Source organism: Salvelinus sp. IW2-2015, unplaced genomic scaffold (assembly GCF_002910315.2).
Source record: "Salvelinus sp. IW2-2015 unplaced genomic scaffold, ASM291031v2 Un_scaffold16537, whole genome shotgun sequence".
NCBI classification, from domain to species: Eukaryota; Metazoa; Chordata; class Actinopteri; order Salmoniformes; family Salmonidae; genus Salvelinus; species Salvelinus sp. IW2-2015.
The window spans coordinates 1-23758 of NW_019957633.1; the positions used below are offsets into that span (position 1 = coordinate 1).

The window sequence follows — 23758 nt, forward strand, 5'->3', positions numbered from 1 at the left end:
GAGTGAGGGAAATGATCTCTTAGAAATTGAAGATGGACCACAGGAAGATTGAGGTGGAGCACGCCCACAGGACTGGAAAAACCTACCACCGGCTCAGGTGACAGGCCCAGGCCGATAGTGGTCAAGTTCCTGAGGTTCAAGGACAATGTAACTGTTCTGGAAAGAGCCAAGAACTTGAGAGGAACGTATATCTTACTCAACGAGGATTATCCTTAAACTATGTGCCAGAAGAGGAAAGAACTTATCCCAGCAATGAAAGCTGGCAGAGCGTGTGGGGACATTTCTTACATCCGCTATGACAGGCTAATTGTCCACCCTCCCTCCCAGAAGCCTGGAAGGGATGAGAGAGATAAGGTTATGGGTTCGTAGCTTCAACCCCACAGCACACACACACACACACACACCAATTGATTAAAGGACAGCTGAATGTATATTTTTTTCTCTTGCTTTGTTTGCTCTTTTCTATATTATGTCTATCTCTGATAAGCTACCCAGGAAAGGCCTGAAAATAGCCCATATTAATATATGTAGCTGTCACGACTCCCACCGAAGGTGGCTCCTCTTCCTGTTCGGGCGGCGCTCGGCGCTCGTCGTCACCGGTCTACTAGCTGCCACCAATCCTCTTTTCCTTTTCTGTTAGTTTTGTCTTATTGGTTACACCTGTTTCTTGTTTGGGTTTTGGTTAGGGCCATTTAAGCCAGTTATGCCCGCCTGCTTTAGTGTGGGCTTGTTCCTCTGTTCGTTTTGTGGATGTGCATTTCCCTTATTTTCTCCGGACTGTTTGGGTCCTGTTTTTGGGCCGGTCATTTGTATGCGCCTGGTGTTTTTGGCGRGACCYTTTCTGTCACCYGAATAAATACGATTGTCCTAAACCCTCTGCTCTCTGCGCCTGACTCCGCACCCACTACTCCTAGAAGTCGTAACAGTAGCCTTAGAAATAAGTTTAATGAAATCAATAACTTGCTATTATCAGATAACATCCATATATTAGCCATTTCTGAGACTCACTTAGATAATTCATTTGATGATACAGCAGTAGCAATACAAGGATATAACATCTATAGAAGAGACAMAAATGCTTATAGGAGAGGTGTTGCTGTACATAGTCAGAGCCATATCCCTGTAATGCTTAAAGAAGATCTTWTGTCAAGTGTTATTGAAGTGTTGTGGTTGCAGGTTGACTTGGCATGTCTAAAGCCTTTTCTTTTGGGGTGTTGCTATAGGCCACCAAGTGCGAACAGTCATTATCTAAATAATATGTGTGAAATGCTTGATAGTGTATGTGACGTAAACAGAGAGGTCTACATTCTTGGGGACCTGAATAGACTGGTTTTCTTCAAGCTGTCTGCTCAGGAGGAAGCTTCTTACTGTAACCAGTGCCTGTAATCTGGTTCAGGTTATTAATCAACCTACCAGGGTGTTTACAAACACTACAGGAACAAGATCATCCACATGTATTGATCACATTTTTACTAATACTGTAGAACCTTGTTCTAAAGCTGTATCCGTACCCATTGGATGCAGTGATCACAATGTAGTGGCTATATCCAGGAAATCAAAGTTCCAACAGCTGGGCCTAAAATAGTGTATAAGATATCATGCAAAAGATTTGCTGTGACTCTTATGTGGATGATGTTAAAAATATRTGTTGGTCTGATGTGATTAATGAGGAGCATACAGATGCTGCACTTGATGAATTTATGAAATTGCTTCTTCCAATTATTGATAAACATGCACCTGTTAAGAAACTGACTGTTAGAACTGTTAAGGCTCCATGGGTTGATGAGGAATTTAAAAACTGTATGGTTGAAAGAGATGGGGCAAAAGGAGTAACTAATAAGTCTGGCTGCATATCTGACTGGCTCACTTACTGCAAATTGAGAAATTATGTGACTAAACTCAACAAAAAGAAGAAGAAACTGTATTATAAAGCGAGATAGCTATCGAGCTATCTATCTAATAGAACTCAAAGGGATTTCTTTAATGGAAGCTTCTCTAATGTCAAACATGTAAAGTGTTGTGTACCACAGGGCAGCTCTCTAGGCCATCTACTCTTTTCTATTTTTGATTCAACCATATACGCAAAAGCAACCATAGCTAATGAAATCACTGAAAGCTCTAACAAAGAGGTTGAAGTCTCTTTTGGAATGGGTGGCCAGTAATAAACTGGTCCTGAACATCTCTAAAACTGTGACGACTTCGGCTCCTCTCCTTGTTCGGGCGGTGTTCGCGGTCGACGTCCCCGGTCTTCTAGCCATCGCCGCTTCATTTCCATCATTCCATTTGTTTTGTCTTGTTTCTTTCACACCTGGTTTGCATTTCCTAATCACACTGCATGTATTTATTCCTCTGTTCCCTCCATGTCTTTGTGTGAAATTGTTTGGTATTACGTGGTGTTTCGCGTTTAGCTGGTTTGTTCGTGTATTGTGTACACGTAGATGGTTTGTTTCGTTAAAACCTTATCAGGTTGTGATTTCTCGCGCTGTCAACTTTGCCTGCAAATAAAGTGTGCGCTTGTTTCACAACTCTCTGTCTCCTGCACCTGACTTCTTCACCAGACAGCGCCAGTTAACAAAAACTTAGAGCATTGTATTTGGTACAAATCATTCCCTATATTCTAGACCTCAGCTGAATCTGGTAATGAATGGTGGGCTGTTGAACAAGTTAAGGGGACTAAATTACTTGCCGTTATCTTAGAGTGTAAACTGTCATGGTCAAAATAATATAGATTCAATGGTTGTAAAAATGGGGAGAGGTCTGTCCATAACAAGGAGATACTCTGCTTTTTTGACACCACACGCCAAAAAGCAAGTTCTGTAGGCTCGAGTTTAGTCTAATCTTGATTATTGTCCAGTTGTGTGGTCCAGAGCTGCATGGAAAGACCTAGTTAGCTACAGCTGGCCCAGAACAGAGCGGCAAGTCTTGCTCTTCATTGTAATCAAAGGGCTGATATAAATACTATGCATTTTTTTCACCTTCATTAAACCAGATAGGCCAGTTGAGAACAAGTTCTCATTTACAACTGCAACCTGGCCAAGATAAAGCAAAGCAGTGTAACACAAACAACAACACAGAGTTACACATGGAATAAACAAACGTAAAGTCAATAACACAATAGAAAAGTCTATATACAGTGTGTGCAAATGAGGTAAGATTAGGGAGGTAAGATAATAAATAGGCCATAGTGGTGAAATAATTACAATTTAGCAATTAAACACTGGAGTGATATATGTGCAGAAGATGAATGTGCAAGTAGAGATACTGGGGTGCAAAGGAGCAAAAAAAGGTTTTTATCAATATGGGGATGAGGTAGTTGGGTGGGCTAAATAAAGATGGGCTATGTACAGGTGCAATGATCTGTGAGCTGGTCTGACAGCTGATGCTTAAATCTAGTGAGGGAGATATGAGACTCCAGCTTCAGAGATTTTTGCAAATCGTTCCAGTCATTGGCAGCAGAGAACTGGAAGGAGAGGCGGCCAAAGGAGGAATTGGCTTTGGGGGTGACCAGTGAAATATACCTGCTGGAGCGCCTGATACTGGTGGGTGCTGTTATGGTGACCAGTGAGCTGAGATAATGCGGTGCTTTAGCTAGCAAAGATTTATAGATGACATGGAGCCAGTGGGTTTGGCGACGAATATGAAGCGAGGGCCAGCCAACGAGAGCATACAGGTCGCAGTGGTGGGTAGTATATGGGGCTTTGGTGACAAAAAGGTTGGCACTGTGATAGACTGTATCCAATTTGTTGAGTAGTGTTGGAGGCTATTTTGTAAATGACATCGCCGAAGTCAAGAATCGGTAGGATAGTCAGTTTTATGAGGGTATGTTTGGCAGCATGAGTGAATGATGCTTTGTGAAATAGGAAGCCGATTCTAGATTTTATCTTGGATTGGAGATGTTTAATGTGAGTCTGGAAGGAGAGTTTACAGTCTAACCAGACACCTATTTATTTGTAGTAGTCCACATATTCTAAGTCAGAACCGTCCAGAGTAGTGATGCTAGACGGGCGGGCAGGTGCGGGCAGTGATCGGTAGAAGAGCATGCATTTTGTTTTACTTGCATTTAAGAGCAGTTGGAGGCCACGGAAGGAGACTTGTATGGCATTGAAGCTCGTCTGGAGGTTTGTTAACACAGTGTCCAAAGAAGGGCCAGAAGTATACAGCATGGTGTTGTCTGCGTAGAGGTGGATCGAGAATCACCAGCATCAAGAGCGACATCATTGATGTATACAGAGAAAAGAGTCGGCCTGAGAATTGAACCCTGTGGCACCCCCATAGAGACTGCCAGAGGTCCGGACAACAAAACCTCCGATTTGACACACTGAACTCTGTCTCAGAAGTAGTTGGTGAACCACGGAAGGCAGTCATTTGAGAAACCAAGGCTGTTGAGTCTGTCGATAAGAATGCGGTGATTGACAGAGTCAAAAGCCTTGGCCAGGTCGATGAATACGGCTGCACAGTATTGTCTTTTATCGACGGCGGTTATGATATAATTTAGGACCTTGAGCATGGATGAGATGCACCCATGACCAGCTCGGAAACCAGATTGCATAGCGAAGAAGGTACGGTGAGATTCGAAATGGTCGGTGATCTGTTTGTTAACTTGGTTTTCGAAGACCTTAGAAAGGCAGGGTAGGATGGATATAGGTCTGTAACAGTTTGGGTCTAGAGTGTCTCCCCTTTGAAGAGGGGGATGAACGCGGCAGCCTTCCAATCATTGGGGATCACAGACGATACGAAAGAGAGTTTGAACAGGCTAGTAATAGGGGTTGCAACAATTGCAGAGGATAATTTTAGAAAGAGAGGGTCCTGATTGTCTAGCCCAGCTGATTTGTAGGTGTCCAGATTTTGCAGCTCTTTCAGAACATCAGCTATCTGGATTTGGGTGAAGGAGAAATGGCAGAGGATTGGGCAAGTTGCTGTGGGGTGTGCAGAGCTGTTGACCGGGGTAGGGGTAGCCAGGTGGAATGCATGCCAGTCTCTCTTGGCTAAGGGTTGAGGAGAGACTGAATGCATCACCTCTTCTTTTTATAAGAAACGTTAATCTGATGAAAATCGCAAATTGTTTGCATAGTCAATTTACACACAGCTCTTACCCCACCAGACATGCCACCACGGGTCTTTTCACAGTCCCCGAATCCAGAACAATTTCAAGAAAGTGTAGAGTGTTATATAGAGCCATTATTACATGAAACTCTGTTCCATCTCATATTGCTCAAATAAACAGCAAACCTGGTTTCAAAAAACAGATAAAACAACACCTCACGGCACAACGCCTCTCCCCTGTTGGACGTATATAGTTTGGGTTTATGCATTGATATGTAGGCTACATGAGCCTTTGAAAAAATGTATGTAGTTCTGTCCTTGAGCTGTTCTTGTCTATTAATGTTCTGTATTATGTCATGTTTCATGTTTTGTGTGGACCCCAGGAAGAGTAGCTGCTGCTTTTACAACAGCTAATGGGGATCCTAATAAAATACCAAAATACCAAACAAGATTCTCTGGTCTGATGAAACCAAGATTGAACTCTTTGMCCTGAATGCCAAGCYTCACATCTGGAGGAAGCCTGGCACCATCCCTACAGTGAAGCATGGTGGTGGCAGCATCATGCTGTGGCGATGTTTTTCAGTGGCAGGGACAGGGAGACTAGTCAAGATTGAGGGAAAAATGAACGGAGCAAAGTACAGAGAGATCCTTATTGAAAACCTGCTCCAGAGCGCTCAGGACCTCAGACTGGGGTGAAGGTTCACCTTCCAACAGGACAACGACCCCAAGCACACAACCAAGACAAGGCAGGAGTGGCTTCGGAACAAGTCTCTGAATGTCCTTGAGTGGCCCAGCCAGAGCCCGGACTTGAACCCGATCTAAGATCTTTGGAGAGACCTGAAAATAGTTGTGTAGCGACACTCCCCATCCAACCTGACAGAACTTGAGAGGATCTGCAGACAATGGGAGAAACTCCCCAAATACAGGTGTGCCAAGCTTGTTGCATCATAACCAAGAAGACTCAAGGCTGTAATCGCTGCCAAAGGTGCCTCAACAAAGTACTGAGTAAAGGGTCTGATCACTTATTGTCACGACTCCTACCGAAGGTGGCTCCCCTTCCTGTTCGGGTGGCGCTCGGCGGTCGTCGTCACCGMCCTACTAGCTGCTACTGACTTTTTCCTCCCCCTCCTTATTTGTTTATTGGTTACACCTGTTTGTGGTTAGGGTGATTAGTGGGGCTTTATGGTGTGCGGGATTGTTTTGTGTACAGGTTGTACATGCTTGTGTGTCACGGTTAGTGTACGTTGTCTTTTTGGATTATTTTGTTCTCGTTAATGTGTTGGAGCATTTACTTGGAGTGGCGTCGTGTTCACCTCTGTGTGATTAAATTAGTACGCTACTCTGAACTCTCTGTCTCCTGCGTCTGACTCCTTCCTCCACTACACCCCGGGCATTACACTTATCTAAATGTGACGTTTTTATTTTTCAGAACTTTGCAAAAAAATCTAAAAACCTGTTTTTGCTTTGTCATTATGGGGTATTGTCTGTATTGATGAGGGGGGAAAAACAATTTAATCCATTTTAGAATAAGGCTGTAATTTAACAAAATGTGGAAAAAGTCAAAGGGTCTGAATATATTCCGAATGCACTTTAAATACTAACATATTTTCAATAATCACATTAACACCATGGAATTACGTTATACTAAGTACTTACAAAGCAATATAAAACAGCTCACAGAAGTATTGCTTACCTACGTTACGTTTTTGAAGCACGGTAATGTACGATGAGCAAGTACGCGACTACGTGTCTCAGCAGCATGCCGAAAACACATACACATCTAATTTACATAGCCTAGGTACATTAATATCAGATGTCTGAGAGGGGGCGGGAGGATACGGACCGTACCTTTCAAAGCACCAAAATAACAAGGGTTACAATAGCATCTCTCTCCATTGAATACAGGCGGTTGACGTCAACAACCATTATTGAATATTCAAAAAACGATTACAATAATGACATATACACCAATATAAAGAAAGGATAGACGGGAGCTAGACAGCCGCTGTGCTGCTTTCCGGACAACGACCCCCATTGTTAAGGCAGAGAGACGTGTTCCTTGTCAATATATCCATCATCTTTGGTTTACCTTCTGATCATATCTGCTGTGGATTTTCTTTTTTCCATAGTTAAATGACTAGACAGACTGGACCATCGTAGAATTGTGTTTTAAAAGGTTTGTATTTTAGCCTTACTTTTCACTAAGCCGTTTTAACATTTTGTTACATTTTTCCGTTTGTATAGACTAGTAGGCTTAAATAGTATACTTACGGAACATTCATTAAATGAATAGTAAACATTCACATTTGCATATTGTCTTATCCAAATGTAAATGTTTATTATTAATATCATGAATTTGGCGTAGCCTATTATTTATAGGGGTATGGCTATATTATTATAACAAGTTTTTTGAATTTACATTAGGCTATACAACTTACATTTATTGTGGTTTATCCCATTCAATAAGGATCTGTAAGCCATTCTTCAAAATCGGTCGATTTAAAAATATATATATATATATATATATATATAACTGATATTTATTTACCTAGGCAAATCAGTTAAGAACAAATTCTTATTTACAATGAAGGCCTACCCCGGCCAAACCGTAAGGACTCTGCCAATTGTGCATCGCCCTTTTTGTGGCGGGTGTTGTGTGGTACGCCTACTATGACTCAGGAAAGCATTCAGTTTATTAGGCTACAGATAAAATATGTTATGAACTTCACAGGGTGGTGAAAATTATGTGATGGGTTTCATACTCCAATAAATATCAAGGGTCTTATTCTGGTGAAATTATGATCGATCCTTGAGGAATGTTTATCTCGTTACAATATCCCTGTCAATAGGTGTAACCAGACCTCACATTTTTTTAAATGCAACCTTAATTTAACTAGGCAAGTCAGTTAAGAACAAGTTCTTATTTACAATGACGGCCTACTCGGGCCAAACCCTAACGACGCTGGGCCAATTGTGCGCTGCCCTTATGGGACTCCCAATCACGGCCGGATGTCATACAGCCTGGATTCGAACCAGGTACTATAGTGACGACTGAGATACAGTGCCTTTAACCACTGCGACACTCGGGAGCTACCCTTGCTTAATCCAGTTGACTCTCCAGTAGGAAAAATGTGTTTCTCTTTCCTCAGAGCAACATATCTATAAGTACTTTATTTCAAAGGGATATTGTATCTATTCCTTATGTCACAATTGACTGGAATATATTTGTCACTAATATAATGTCGGAACAAATCTATATATCTAATTGTGATAATGGAAAAACTTCATATTCATAAATCTAAATTCACTCATAAAAAAAACAGTCTTCCATGTTTTCTATAAGGAATTTTAGCAGTACATTAAGAACATTCTACATTCTTCCAATAAGAAAGCTGTTAAAACAATCAATACGTGCGTATCTTTTAAGGTCTTTGTATAATCTGTAATTTGTTGTTCCCCCCTAGCATATCAAATTCAATCAAATTGTATTTGTCACATGCGCCGAACACAACAGGAGGAGACCTTAAGTGAAATGCTTACTTACAAGCCCTTAACCAACAATGCAGTTTTAAGAAAATAAACCCCGAAAAAGATAAGAATAACAAATAATTAAAGTCATTGTCTGTTTGTATACTTATTGTATGTATGTATACTGGTGTTTATGCAATAACATCTGCTAAATGTGTGCATGTGAACAATAACATTTGATAGGAGGAAATTATAGTCCTATAAAGCTTTCCAGTTTCAATGACAATGACAATGTCAATGACAATGACGTGTTGCTCACCCACTGACGGTAGCCGACGCGCTCCTGCCAAAAGCCTATCTTTCTCGTTCTGTGTAGTTCGTAAAAAACTATGTTCGCACAATAGGCCTATTTGGACGTTTCTAAATTATTTTCGTTGCCTACAGACAGATAAGTATTTTTTTATTATTTAACCTTTATTTAACGAGGCAAGTCAGTTAATAACAAATTCATATTTACAATGACAGCCTACCAAAAGGCCGGGACGGGATAAAAAATAAATGATATTAAAATATGGGACAAAACACACATCACGACAAGAAAGACAACACAACACTACATAAAGAGAGACCTAAGACAACACCATAGCATGTTAAACAACATAACATGACAACAACATGGTAGCAACACAACATGGCAAAACAGAGTATAAACATGATTGGGCACAGACAACAGCACAAAGGGCAAGAATTTAGAGACAACACAATACATCATGCAAAGCAGCCACAGCAGTCAGTAAGTGTCCATGATTGAGTCTTTGAATGAAGAAATTGAGATAAAACTGTCTAGTTTAAGTGTTTCATGCAGCTTGTTCCAGTAGGTAGCTGCAGCGAACTGAAAAGACGAGTGACCCAGGGATGCGTGTGATTCAGGTCACGAGAGGTACCGAATCCTGGAAAATAGGTTCCGGAACGAAACAGGCCAAAACTGAAATGTATTTCGATATGATTATTATTCTAACAATATTTCCGCATAAAGACGATTCCACCGCCATTTCTTGCATAATTACTTTTACAGACACAAAAAGATCCCACCATGTCAACGAACAAATTCGGTCGGCATTTATAAAATTGTACCGAAACCTCCTGTTTTCATCACAGCTGTGATCTTTTTTTTATATATGTTATGCCTTTATTTGCAGAAAAACTTGCAGAAAAACTGTGGTTGGAAACGTGGTGATTGAAACATTTGGCAAAACAATTAATAATATGCTGCTACTAACACTTCACTTTTGCACTTTATTTAAACTCAGCAAAAAAATAACCCTGTCATTCAAAGATAATTCGTAAAAATCCAAATAACTTCACAGATCTTCATTGTAAAGGGTTTAAACACTGTTTCCCATGCTTGTTCAATTAACCAAACAATTGATAAGAAAGTAACAGCTTACAGATGGTAGGCAATTAAGGTTACAGTTATGAAAACTTAGGACACTAAAGAGGCCTTTCTACTGACTCTGAAAAACACTAAAAGAAAGATGCCCAGGGTCCCTGCTCATCTGCGTGACCATGCCTTAGGCATGCTGCAAGGAGGCATGAGGACTGCAGATGTGGCCAGGGCAGTAAATTGCAATGTCCGTACTGTGAGACGCCTAAGACAGCACTACAGGGAGACAGGACGGACAACTTATCGTCCTCGCTGTGGCAGACCACGTGTAACAACACAGAATGAGCAGGATCGGTACATCCGAACATCACACCTGCAGAACAGGTACAGGATGGTAACAACAACTGCCCGAGTTACACCAGGAACGCACAATCCTTCCATCAGTGCTCAGACTGTCCGCAATAGGCGGAGAGAGGCTGGACTGAGGGCTTGTAGGCCTGTTGTAAGGCAGGTCCTCACCAACAACGTCGCCTATGGGCACATACCCACCGTCACTGGACCAGACAGGACTGGCAAAAAGTGCTTTTCACTGACGAGTTGCGGTTTTGTCTCACCAGGGTTGATGGTCGGATTCGCGTTTATCGTCGAAGGAATGAGCCTTACACCGAGGCCTGTACTCTGGAGCAGGATCGATTTGGAGGTGGATGCTCCGTCATGTTCTGAGGCGGTGTGTCACAGCATCATCGGACTGAGCTTGTTGTCATTGCAAGCAATCTCAACTCTGTGCGTTACAGGGAAGACATCCTCCTCCCTCATGTGGTACGCTTCCTGCAGGCTCATCCTGACATGACCCTCCAGCATGACAATGCCACCAGCCATATTGCTCATTCTGTGCGTGATTTCCTGCAAGACAGGAATGTCAGTGTTCTGCCATGGCCAGCAAAGAGCCCGGATCTCAATCCCATTGAGTACATCTGGGAACTGTTGGATCGGAGGGTGAGGGCTAGGGGGCCCATTTCCCTCCAGAAATGTCCGGGAACTTGCAGGTTCCTTGGTGGAAGTGTGGGGTAACATCTTTCAGCAAGAACTGGCAAATCTGGTGCAGTCCATGAGGAGGAGATGCACTGCGGTAATGCAGCTGGTGGCTACACCAGATACTGACTGTTACTTTTGATTTTGACCCCCCCCCCTTTGTTCAGGGACACATTATTCCATTCTTAGTCACATGTCTGTGGAACTTGTTCAGTTTATGTCTCAGTTGTTGAATCTTATGTTCATACAAATATTTACACGTTAAGTTTGCTGAAAATAAACGCAGTTGACAGTGAGAGGACGTTTCTTTTTTTGTTGAGTTTATATATATGATGGCAATAACGCTGACTCAACCAGTTTGTTTCCAGTGGGTAGCCCCTTCAAGATTTTACATTGCTTCCCTGGGGCAGAATTTGATGCTCTTGTCTTCTACAGATGGGCAGTCTCAACAGATGGGTAGAGGCAAGAAGATACTTGTCCTAGCTATTTTCTGTCTGTCAGCATCAGTGATGTACTCCTTCATATTCCACTAAGCACAACAGAGGAAGCACAGATCAATTAGTTCCTCAGCAAATAAGGTACATTTTATTTTTCAGCAACTGTTTGTTTTAACTAAGTTATCGTGAAGGCTGAAATCCCTTAGACATTTCAAAATGTAAAGGTACAACATACTTGTTTTTAAGACAGTGCTGCCATCGTGAAAATCAATAAAGTACTATACCAGTTTTAAAATTGTATATCTTCAGCAATGMAACCTGTCCAGTTCTTGTAGATTATGTTCTATTTGTCCCTGTGAATCAATAGAGCCTTACCATCCACCAGTCCCAGACAACCCAATTGCACCTGTCAGGGAAGCGGAGTGTTTATYCTGAAAGATCATCTTCCAAAAGACCAGTATGATGACATAGTCAAACGAAGAGCTGAGGAGTACAGGAAGCATCATATCAGGTGGGTAAAATACTACAAATGTAACCTGGTGTTACGGAAAATCAAGTAGCTTGCTTAGCGAGTAACCCTTTTCCCCCGATTCGACTCATACCAGGCTCGAACTCGGGACCTCTGCTTTGCAAACACTCGRGACCGCCCTCCTTAATAACAACATTTCAAGCTAACTGTGGAGTTWGTTTATTGCACTTCTTAACSCCGTTACACTGGCAASCAGGTCATTTCTGGACATGATATTCTTCCATTTCAAGAAGKATATCCACTAAGTTGATTGTTATGTCTTAAATATGCACATGCATGCTGTACTCAGGAAACATTTATGGGACCATTTGATCTTCTCCTAGGACAAGCTCCAGTCTGAACAGGCTTATATTTGCTCCATCCAACTCCCCTCTTCAGTATCCAATCCAGGGGTTCACTGTTGTCCCTCTTCGGAAGACATTGATAKCAGGTAGCCTATGCAAGAACCGCTTGTTTACGTACCCTCCATCATCAATAAAGAAAAAATGTATACCGTATGTTSTCTGCAAAGCAGTTACACAATASATTAGTAACTCAATATTTAAATTGTGCTATAAAAATATTATTTCAGGTTTAGCTCTCCATGCAGCAAAAAMACAAAATTACAAGGTTGGTTCGAAAACGCTTTGAATGGATAATGGACTTGAGGGTCTCATGTTCTCCATATTGTAATGAACTGTTTGTTGGTGTTTGATTGGAATCTTTGGTAAGACTTTACAGTAAGGGTAAGGGCAGGATACAAACAATGTCAATTMTACCCTTAATGTTAAGAGTTACCTGCTCTTTTTGGTGGTGGTTCTTTACAACAGGTGTCATATCTACCATTTTCTGCTTAGCTTTTACTTCATGTAGGGGAGAACCGGGATGAAAGTAACACTTAGTTTTTTCCTATTTACTCAGAGATCGATAGTGCTAGAGAAACCATATTTTATGATAAATAACTTACAGTATATATGTCCTCTACCATTAGCAACTGTAATTAAATGTCTAGGACTAATCACTTTTAAATAAAAATACAGAATGAAACTAGCATAATGCTACTTTTGTACTAGCCAGGCGGGTCTAAACTAAAACAGGTTTGGGTCAAAATTAACAGCTGGCCAAAAGTGCACAATATCTGTCTTATWTKAAATTGTTCTGMTTTGTAATGCCCCTTACTTTCAACAAAGGTACTATCAGCCATAGTTTCTTGTTTGTGTCGATTCAATYAATAAGTATATGGGTTCGAAATTCATTKAAATTAACCAATGCGTKAACATCGCAATGTTGCGCAACCCCTATTTTGATTTATTTAGCCTATTAAATCAGACTAAAATGATCACATAATAGCTATATTAACCATKATTTCTTTAATGGAAATGTTCAATGACTATTCATGTTTAGCCCTACTAATCATGACTGTAAATGTTTAGCACTACAAATCAATTGTCTTCGTCAAGCGTGCTCCTCGTGTCTTGATAGAATACACATTTATATTCTCTTCAKAAATGGCAAACTCGTCATGCTTATCACATTTCCATGGCTTGAGGTAATTGACCCCCAGAATCAAACCACTAACCTGTCGATAAAAGCAAATTGTCAATCAAGGCATTCTTTTTAATGATGTCATATGCCATTTTTAAACATTTAGATAACATTGTGAAAGCAATATGAACTCTCAGAGACAATGGCCAGTGCTTAAACATTTTTTAAATTTCATTCCAGGTCATCAATTTTGTCCCACCCGGCTCTCCTTCTCCCAGGCTAACACCCAAGACTAGCTAGCATGATACTTAAAACCTATGCTGTCGTTCAGTCTCTAGATGGGTTAAGACATATGTAAGCACGACTCTACAACCCCCAAAAAAACATTTCAGGGTCCGATGCAGGGAGGTCGTCCTCCGCATTAGGGATGTGCTGATTTCACTACATCATTCTAGCTTCTGTGTTATCTGGGAAAAWGGGCKTGTTACTTTCGCCCTGTGTTACTTTCATCCAAGTGTTATGATACTCGTGATTTGTCCCACAGATGGTRTGTTTATGTTTCTACCGTTGTGACTAGATGGAGTAAGCCTACACCAGCTTAATCTAGTGGACACATCTGTTGTTGACAACTGTAGCATTGTAYCAAACCCTAACCTATTCTCCTAACCTGCTGCTTTATTCACATAACCTGCTGCGTTAGTTCTCCTAACCTGCCACGTTWATTATCCTAACCTGCTATGTAAACAAACCATCTGTGATGACAAATCATCKGTACCATCACACCAGTTCTCCCTGTGTTCCTTTCCTTTTTGCAATGAAGTAAGCAGCAAATCTTTTTTTCCCCCACTGGTTCATTCCTCAGTTACGGTATGTCTGTTTGAGACTGCATTGATATGAACAGGWTTGACAAGGTAATTATTTTACCTAGCTAACCGCCTTTTTCAAACAGTTACACAAATATTAAAGGCACTAAAGGCACATGTTCAAATMAAAGTTTTACCATGTAGAWCAAATTCATCCACCTATTTTTCACATTTGTTTACAAGGACAGAAATGCCTACAAGTTTTGTGCTCCAAAAGATACAAATAATTTTTGAACTATACATCTAAATGCTAAATCTCAATTCGCATAGTGTTGTTCTGCTTCAATCTAACATCTAACAACAAAACTTAATTTGAATACACCTTTGAGGAACTCAATTGATTAGAGAGAGAGAGAAGTATGCAGATGATAGCAAGAACCACATTGATTCAACAACTGTYCAATCACATAAGTTCCATAGAAGTGGAAAATGGTCCTTCTCAACCTTTGGCCCGAGTTTATGAAAACGCTATGGTGGTATGTACCTGCAGGTGACTCTGAGTGTGTCCAGTGGTGTCCTGGCCATCGAGGCCCTTGGAGAGGGGGACAAAGAGGGACAGGGAGAGAAAGAGATCACTGTCCAGTCTACCAGCCTCTCTGACCTCAACAATCTTCTGGGACAAATMACCTACACCAGCACTGTGTACCGYATGAGYACTGGAGATCTGGGTAAGGCRGTAGATCCAGGTTTCCTACCATACCCATGTCTTCCTCTCTACATGATCTGAGACCATRATATGACACCACCCTTCCCTGCTCTTTCACCAGCTCACTTCACGTTTGAACACCATGAGGCTGTCTTCCCCATTGTCARCCAGCAGACATCAGTGCCTGTTTTATATGACATAGGAAACGGTGAGATCRCCCTMTATTCCCTTGTAATGTAGATAGTATCTGAAAGTGAAATTGGGGAGAATGAATCAACCATAGSGGGAGGATCAAYACTGGGGGTCAGAGTAGTGGGATATAAATAAAGGGTACACTAAAGATAATGTGATTGTTAATCCATTGTTTTTGGTCATGAAGCTTCTACAGATATGAGCAAATGGCGGCGTCTTTAAATGGCAAAACCTATCATCAGATACCAAMATTAGGTCATTAGGAAGAACTATGACATCACCCCTCAAACTCAGCGAAAAAGTAACGTCCTCTCACTGTCGACTGCATTTATTTTCAGCAAAGTTAACATGTGTAAATATTTGTATGAACATAACACAATTCAACAACTGAGACATAAACTTGAACAGTTCCTCAGAATGGCTAACTAATGGATAATGTCGATCCACTGACAAAGGGGGAACCAGACTTGTCCAATCAAAGAAGTCAGCTATTTGAAAATGTGGCACCAGCTGCATTAAGTACTGCGGTGCAATCTCGTCTCATGACTGCATCAGATTTAGCCGTTCTTGCTGTGAGATGTTACCCCTCTCTCAACAAGGATCTGCAAGTTCCTGGACATTTCTGGGGGATGGCCCTGCCTTCACCTCTGATCCAACAGGTCCCAGGCGTGCTCAATTTTGAGATCGGGCTCTTCGCTGCATGGCAGACACCGACATTCCCGTCTTGCAGGAAAATCACACAGAACGAGCAGTATGGCTGGTGGCATTGTCATGCTGGGCATCATGTCAGGATGAGCCTGCAGAAGAGGTCACACTGAGGGAGAGGATGTCTTCCCTGTAACGCACAGCGTTGAGATTGCTTGCAATGACAACCACTCAGTCCGATGATGCTGTGACACAATGCCCAGCACATGACGAACCCTCCACCTTCAAATCGATCCTGTTCCAGAGTACAGGCCTCAGTGTAACGCTCATTCCTTCGACGAACGCGAATCCGACCATCACCCTGGTGAGACAAAACCGTGACTCGTCAGTGAAAGAGCACTTTTGTCAGTCCTGTCTGGTCCAGCGACGGTGGGTTTGTGCCATAGGCGACGTTGTTGCCGTGACGTCTGGTGAGGACCTGCCTTACAACAGGCCTACAAGCCTGTCTGGCCTCTTTTAGCTGTTGTGGACAGTCTGAGCACTGATTGAGGGATTGTGCGTTCCTGGTGTGTACTCGGGCAGTTGTTTTTTGCCATCTGTACATGTCCGCAGGTGTGATGTGTCGAGTGTACCGATCCTGTGCTGGTGTTGTTACACGTGGTCTCACTGCGAGGACGATCAGTTGTCCGTCCTGTCTCCCTGTAGCGCTGTTCTTAGGCGTCTCACAGTACGGACATTGCAATTTATTGCCCTGGCCACATCTGCAGTCCTCATTGCCTCTCAGCATGCCTAAGGCACGTTCACACAGATGGGCAGGGACCCTGGGCATCTTTCTTTTGGTGTTTTTTCACAGTAGAAAGCCTCTTTTGGTGTCCTAAGTTTCATAACTGTGACCTTAATTGCTACGTCTGTAAGCTGTTAGTGTCTTCGACCGTTCGATAGGTGCATGTCATTAATTGTTTATGGTTCATTGAACAAGCATGGGAAACAGATATTAAACCCTTTACAATAAATACTGTGAAGTTGTTTGGATTTTTCACGAATTATCTTGAATGACAGGGTTGTGAAAAAGGGACGTTTCTTTTTTTTTCTGAGTTTTTATGAAATGTGAAAGCGGAGCAAACTGCTGTCAGCTTGCAACTAACATACCATAAACTCTCCTTCCTCCATTCCTGAAAATGGGCTTTAAAGCATCGTCCATTTGAGCTGCCAACTCTGCTGGCTTTACCAACTTCAATACCATCACCTAATGCTATCAGTCAATGCTGGTGTAGTTGGACATTCAGGTCAAAAGCTATTGGGCACCCTTATAATAGATGAGCTGCAAAAACTATAATTGAAAGTGGAGTTGCCTGATATTGTATCAAGGAAAAGAGAGAAATCGATTTAGATATTTAGTATACAAATTGCTCAGAGAATTCAATTTTGTTTATAGAACTAAAAGCTGGGTCCAAATTTGATTGTTTTCACATTCCTCCGCAACAAATCTTTGATATCCTTCGTGCCGGTATTCGTAAAGTTCATCATGCATTGCCTAACTAAGGGCCCCTGGACCAGTGGAAGCTAAAATAGCCCATAATATCAAAGATCACACCTGCTCTAAGGATTATGATTATATGGGTGACATATGTGTGAGAGTGCAGGCCATTGAAGAACTGGTGGCATTTTCAGCTTCCGGAATTGTGTACAGCTCGACATGGGGCTGTGCATTATCAAACATGAGTGATGGCGCGAGTGGCACAACAATGGGCCTCAGGCATCTCATCCGGTATCTCTGTGCATTTAATTGCCATCATAAAATGCTATTGTGTTCGTATGCACGCTCCCTCAAACTTGAGACATCTGTGAAATGTGTGTTGTGTGATAAAACTGCACATTTTAGAAGTGGCTTTTATGTGTTCCCAACAAGGTGCACCTGTGTAATGATCATGCTGTTTAATCAGCTTCTTATATGCCACACCTGTCAGTGATGGATTATCTTGGCAAGGAGAAATGCTCACTAACAGGGATGTAAAAAATTTGTGCACAACATTTAGAGAAATAAGCTTTTTGTGCATATGGAAAACTTCTGGGATCTTTTTATTTCAGCTCATGAACCATGGACAAACACTTTACATGTTGTTTTATTTTGGTTAAGTATACAAATCAACAGACACGTCCACCTCAATTGCAGTAGGATCTAGGATGTCGCTGCGTTAACCAGAGATGATCTCTCATTGCAGATATCACGACCGAGTGACCATTGTCACCAAGACGTTTCTGATACACCGAGCTGCAGTCCTCATCAGTGCAATAAGGACCTATACGCAGGCACAAATCATCTCGCAGGACGCTGAGCCACAGAAAGTGAACGGCTCCAACATTGAGCAGTACATCATGCCCCCAGCACAGGTACAAGCTGGTTTTGGTCAAATMAAAAACCTCAAAGTGGACATTCAATGTGAATTGATAGACATAACATACATGTTGAGCATGTGTGATTGAATTTCTGAGTTGAAAGGAATAGAAAAAAGATTTTATTGAATTGTTATTGTCAATTATTGTGATGTGCATGTCTTAAATAACCCAGGTATATGTATTTGTCTCCAGGAGCAGATCAGTGCAAAAAGGCAACCTGCCATAGACCTACACTTACAGATGTAGGATCTTAATTTGAGCCAGTTTGCTACAGCAGGAAAATAATCCTGCAGCAACAGGAAATGTGGATTATAATAAATGGACAATTTTGTAGGGATTGGTGCTTCTTTCGTTAGGGAAAATTAAGTCTGAAGTTTTAAAGTGCAAATTACAAGCGTTAGCTGTGCAAGAAAATTCTCAGCAACAGAAGAGTACATTTATATCCTATATATTGTTAGGTTCTAATTCTCAGAGTAAAACACTCAACGGACATTATGAAAGCTTAACCAAGTTTATTCTTCCCAGAGGATCAATACAGCTGCATTAGACAAAACATGCTTCCACCTCCACAAGTATATATACTCCAATTTAAGCACTCCTCCTTCTCTCCAATCTTTACATCTTTTATGGTTTGACAGGAAGACAAAGTGATGGGGTAATAAACCATTTCTTCTCCCTTAAGGTGATCTAACCTGACCTCAACCCCCTTGATTCCTAATCCAAAGATCTCCACCCGTATCACCTATAGCAATCCTGTGACTTCCTCCTGTCTACCCAGCACATTCCACAGCCATCTGGCTCGTACAGATAACCATTAACTTCTGATCTAAAAACCAGTCTTGTGACGTAGAAGTCCGTCACTGGCCGCGGGCAGCATTTGGTACTTTAACGCACGCACACATTCATCACTCCTCCCTGCTCGTTATAAGATAACAATGTGGGTCGACACACAAATTAACTTCTGTCTTGGTACATACATTTCACACTTGTCAGTGTTCATATTTAATATATGCAATATGTATTATACTTATCAATGTTGTGGAATGAGCGCTTTGTTTGTTTGTTTGTTTGTTTGTTTGGTTGTTCTGTTCTCTCTCCTCCTCTCCATCTCTGTAGCTTCCTGGTATGCTGGAAAAGGACCCGAGCTAAGGGAATTGGCTGACTTTATAGTGCCTGTCCCCAAATGGCTCATCAGTAGTCAGTAGTGATGTAATGTTGTAAATGTTATGTTGTGGTATTGTTTAAAAAAACGGTGTGCAAGGTATATCCTTTAGTAGGTTTAGGTCATGAAAATGTAGGTTTGTATAGTTAATTGCTTAATTAATTAGTGTTAATTGTTCTGAGGGAGGGCTAGCCCTACAAAAGGAGCCTCTCTTTCAGTTCATGGAGAGGCATTTTGGATTGAGCTGTGGATGGGGCAGCATTGTTTTTAAGCTGTCCACAAGGTAGACGGTTGATGGCAGTACTGTTGTTCTTGTTCTGAATCACTTTGTAAATAAACACCTTTGCACAGAATAACTTTTGCGGCTCCGCCATCTTTTTATTTTGATTAGGTTAGGTTTTCCAGTTTTAGCCTTCTGGCCTACTCTACGTGACAGACTGGTTTTTAGATCAGAAGTTAATGGTTATCTGTACGAGCCAGATGGCTGTGGAATGTGCTGGGTAGACAGGAGGAAGTCAACAGGATTGCTATAGTGATACGTGGAGAGTCTTGGATTAGGAATCAAGGGGGTTGAGGTCAGGTTAGATCACCTTAAGGGAGAAGAAATGGTTTATTTACCCCATCACTTTGGTCTTCCTGTCAAACCATAAAAGATGTTAAGATTGGAGAGAAGGAGAGTGCTTAAATTGGAGTATATATACTTGTGGAGGTGGAAGCATGTTTTGTCTAATGCAGCTGTATTGATCCTCTGGAAGAATAAACTTGGTTAAGCTTTCATAAGTCCGTTGAGTGTTTACTCTGAGAATTAGAACCTAACAATATATAGGATATAAATGTACTCTTCTGTTGCTGAGAATTGTCTTGCACAGCTAACACTTGTAATTGCACTTTAAAACTTCAGACTTAATTTTCCCTAACGAAAGAAGCACCAATCCCTACAAAAATGTCAATTTATTATAATCCACATTTCCTGTTGCTGCAGGATTATTTTCCTGCTGTAGCAAACTGGCTCAAATTAAGATCCTACACTGTAAGTGTAGGTCTATGGCAGGTTGCCTTTTGCACTGATCTGCTCCTGGAGACAAATACATATACCTGGGTTATTAAGACATGCACATCACAATAATGACCAATAAACAATTCAATAAAATCTTTTTCTATTCCTTTCAACTCAGAAATTCAATCACACATGCTCAACATGTATGTTATGTCTATCAATTCACATTGAATGTCCACTTTGAGGTTTTTCATATTGACCAAAACCAGCTGTACCTGTGCTGGGGGCATGATGTACTGCTCAATGTTGGAGCCGTTCACTTTCTGTGGCTCCAGGCTGTCGTCGGCGATAGGATTTTGATGTCCTTGTAATAGGTCCTTATGCTACTGATGAGGACCTGCCAGCTCGTGTATCTCAGAAACGTCTTGGTGACAATGGTCACTCCGTCGTTGATACTGCAATGAGAGATCACTCCTGGTTTAACGCAGCGACATCCTAGATCCTACTGCAATTGGGAGTGGACGTGTCTGTTTGATTTGTATACTTAACCAAAATATAAACGCAACATGTAAAGTGTTTGTCCCATGGTTCATGAGCTGAAATAAAAGATCCCAGAAGTTTTCCATATGCACAAAAAGCTTATTTCTCTCAAATGTTGTGCACAAATTTGTTTACATCCCTGTTAATGAGCATTTCTCCTTTGCCAAGATAATCCATCCACCTGACAGGTGTGGCATAACAAGAAGCTGATTAAACAGCATGATCATTACACAGGTGCACCTGTGGCTGGGAACAATAAAAGGCCACTCTAAAATGTGCAGTTTATCACACAACACAATTTCACAGATGTCTCAAGTTTGAGGGAGCGTGCAATACGAACACAATAGCATTTTATCGATGGCAATTTAATGCACAGAGATACCGTGATGAGATCCTAGGCCCATTGTTGTGCCACTCCGCCGCCATCACCTCATGTTTGATAATGCACAGCCCCATGTCGCAAGGATCTGTACACAAATTCCGGGAAGCTGAAAAATGCCCCAGTTCTTCAATGGCCTGCCATACTCACCATATGTCACCCATATATCATAATCACCCAGTGGTGGATCTGTTGATATTATGGGGCTATTTTGCTTCCACTGTCCAGGGGCCTTTCTACTGACTCTGAAAAACACCAAAAGAAAGATGCCCAGGGTCCCTGCTCATCTGTGTGAACGTGCCTTAGGCATGCTGCAAGAGGCATGAGGACTGCAGATGCGGCCAGGGCAATAAATTGCAATGTCCGTACTGTGAGACGCCTAAGACAGCGCTACAGGGAGACAGGACGGACAACTGATCGTCCTCGCAGTGGCAGACCACGTGTAACAACAACCAGCCAGATCGGTACATCCGAACATCACACCTGCGGGACATGTACAGGATGGCAACAACAACTGCCCGAGTTACACCAGGAACGCACCAATCCTCCATCAGTGCTCAGACTGTTCCGCAACAGGCTAAAAGAGGCCAGACAGGTCTTGTAGGCCTGTTAAGGCAGGTCCTCACCAGACGTCCACCGGCTAACAACGTCGCCTATGGGCACAAAACCCACCCGTCGCTGGACCAGACAGGGACTGACAAAAAGTGCTCTTCACTGACGAGTCACGGTTTTGTCTCACAAGAGGTAGATGGTCGGATTCGCGTTTATCGTCGAAGGAATGAGCGTTACACTGAGGCCTGTACTCTGGAACGGGATCGATTTGGATGGTGAGGGTTCGTCATGGTCTGGGGCAGTGTGTCACAGCATCATCGACTGAGTTTGTTGCATTGCAAGCAATCTCAACGCTGGCGTTTACAGGGGAAGACATCCTCCTCCCTCAATGTGGTACCCTTCCTGCAGGCCATCCTGACATGATGCTCCAGCATGACAATGCACCAGCCATACTGCTCTTCTGTGTGTGATTTCCTGCAAGACAGGAATGTTAGTGTTCTGCCATGGCCAGCGAAGAGCCCGGATCTCAATCCCATTGAGCACGTCTGGGACCGTTTGGATCAGAGAGTGAAGGCTAGGGCATTCCCCCCAGAAATGTCCAGGGAACTTGCATTTTCCTTGTTGGAAGAGTGGAAGGTAACACTCACAGCAGAACTGGCTAATCGGTGCAGTCCATGAGGACGAGATGCACTGCAGTACTTAATGCAGCTGGTGCCCACACCAATATCTGACTGTTACTTTGATTGTACCCCCCTTTGTCAGGACACATTATTCACATTTGTTAGTCACATGTCTGTTGAACTTGTTCAGTTTATGTCTCAGTGTTAATTGTGTTATGTTCATACAAAAATTACACATGTAACTTTGCGAAAATAAATGCAGTCGACAGGTGAGAGGAGGACGTACTTTTTCGCTGAGTTTTGAGGGTGATGTTCATAGTTCTTTCCTAATGACCTATCTTGGATCTGATGATAGGTTTTGCCGTTTAAAGACGCCACCAATTTGCTCATATCTGTAGAAGCTTCATGACCAAAAACAATGGATTAACAATCACATTATCTTTAGTGTAACCCTTATTTATATCCCACTACTCTGACCCCCAGTCTTGATCCTCCCGCTATGGTTGATTCATTCTCCCCAATTTCACTTTCAGATACTATCTACATTACAAGGAATACAGGGATCTCACCGTTTCCTATGTCATATAAAAACAGGCACTGAGTCTGCTGATGACAATGGGGAAGACAGCCTCATGGTGTTCAAACGTGAAGTGAGCTGGTGAAGATGCAGGGAGGGTGGTGTCATATGATGGTCTCAGATCATGTAGAGAGGAAGACATGGGGTATGGTAGGAAACCTGGATCTACGGCCTTACCCAGATCTCCAGTCCTCATCCGGTACACAGTTGCTGGTTAAAAGTATTGGTATTTCCCAGAAGATTGTTGAGGTCAGAGAGGCTGGTAGACTGGACATGATCTCTTTCTCTCCCTGTCCCTCTCTTTGTCCCCCCCTCTCCAAGGGCCTCGATGGCCAGGACACCACTGGACACATCCAGAGTCACCTGCAGGTACATACCACCATAGCGTTTCATAAACTCGCCAAAGGTGAGAAGGACCATTTTCCACTCTATGGAACTTATGTGATTGCACAGTGTTGAATCAATGTGGTCTTGTTATCATCTGCATTACTTCTAGCTCTCTAATCATTGAGTTCCTCAAAGGTGTATTCAATTAAGTTTTGTTGTTAGATGTTGAGATGAAGCAGAACAAACACTATGCGAATTGAGATTTGCATTTAGATGTATAGTTCAAAAAAATTATTTGTATCTTTTGGAGCACAAAACTTTTAGGCATTTCTGTCCTTGTAACCCAAATGTGAAAAAAAGGTGGATGAATTTGATCTACATGGTAAAACTTTCATTTGAACATGTGCCTTTAGTGCCTTTAATATTTTTGTGTAACTGTCTGTGGGAGGCGGTTAGCTAGGTAAAATAATACCTTGTCAAACCTGTTCATTACAATGCAGTTCT

At 42.0% G+C, this 23758-nt stretch overlaps 1 protein-coding gene across 1 annotated transcript in view; it reads left to right on the forward strand.

Annotated features, from left to right (window-relative positions):
- The first annotated feature begins 32 nt into the window (after window positions 1-32).
- The window catches only part of LOC112080860 (beta-1,4 N-acetylgalactosaminyltransferase 1-like), a 28474-nt gene continuing 4748 nt past the window's right edge, over window positions 33-23758 (forward strand). The window contains exons 1-8 of the mRNA XM_070442734.1: window positions 33-97; window positions 11732-11875; window positions 12217-12323; window positions 12465-12502; window positions 14711-14888; window positions 14988-15074; window positions 15451-15465; window positions 17940-18094. Of these exons, the coding sequence (XP_070298835.1) occupies window positions 33-97; window positions 11732-11875; window positions 12217-12323; window positions 12465-12502; window positions 14711-14888; window positions 14988-15074; window positions 15451-15465; window positions 17940-18094 (789 nt within the window). The remainder of the gene's footprint in view (window positions 98-11731; window positions 11876-12216; window positions 12324-12464; window positions 12503-14710; window positions 14889-14987; window positions 15075-15450; window positions 15466-17939; window positions 18095-23758) is intronic.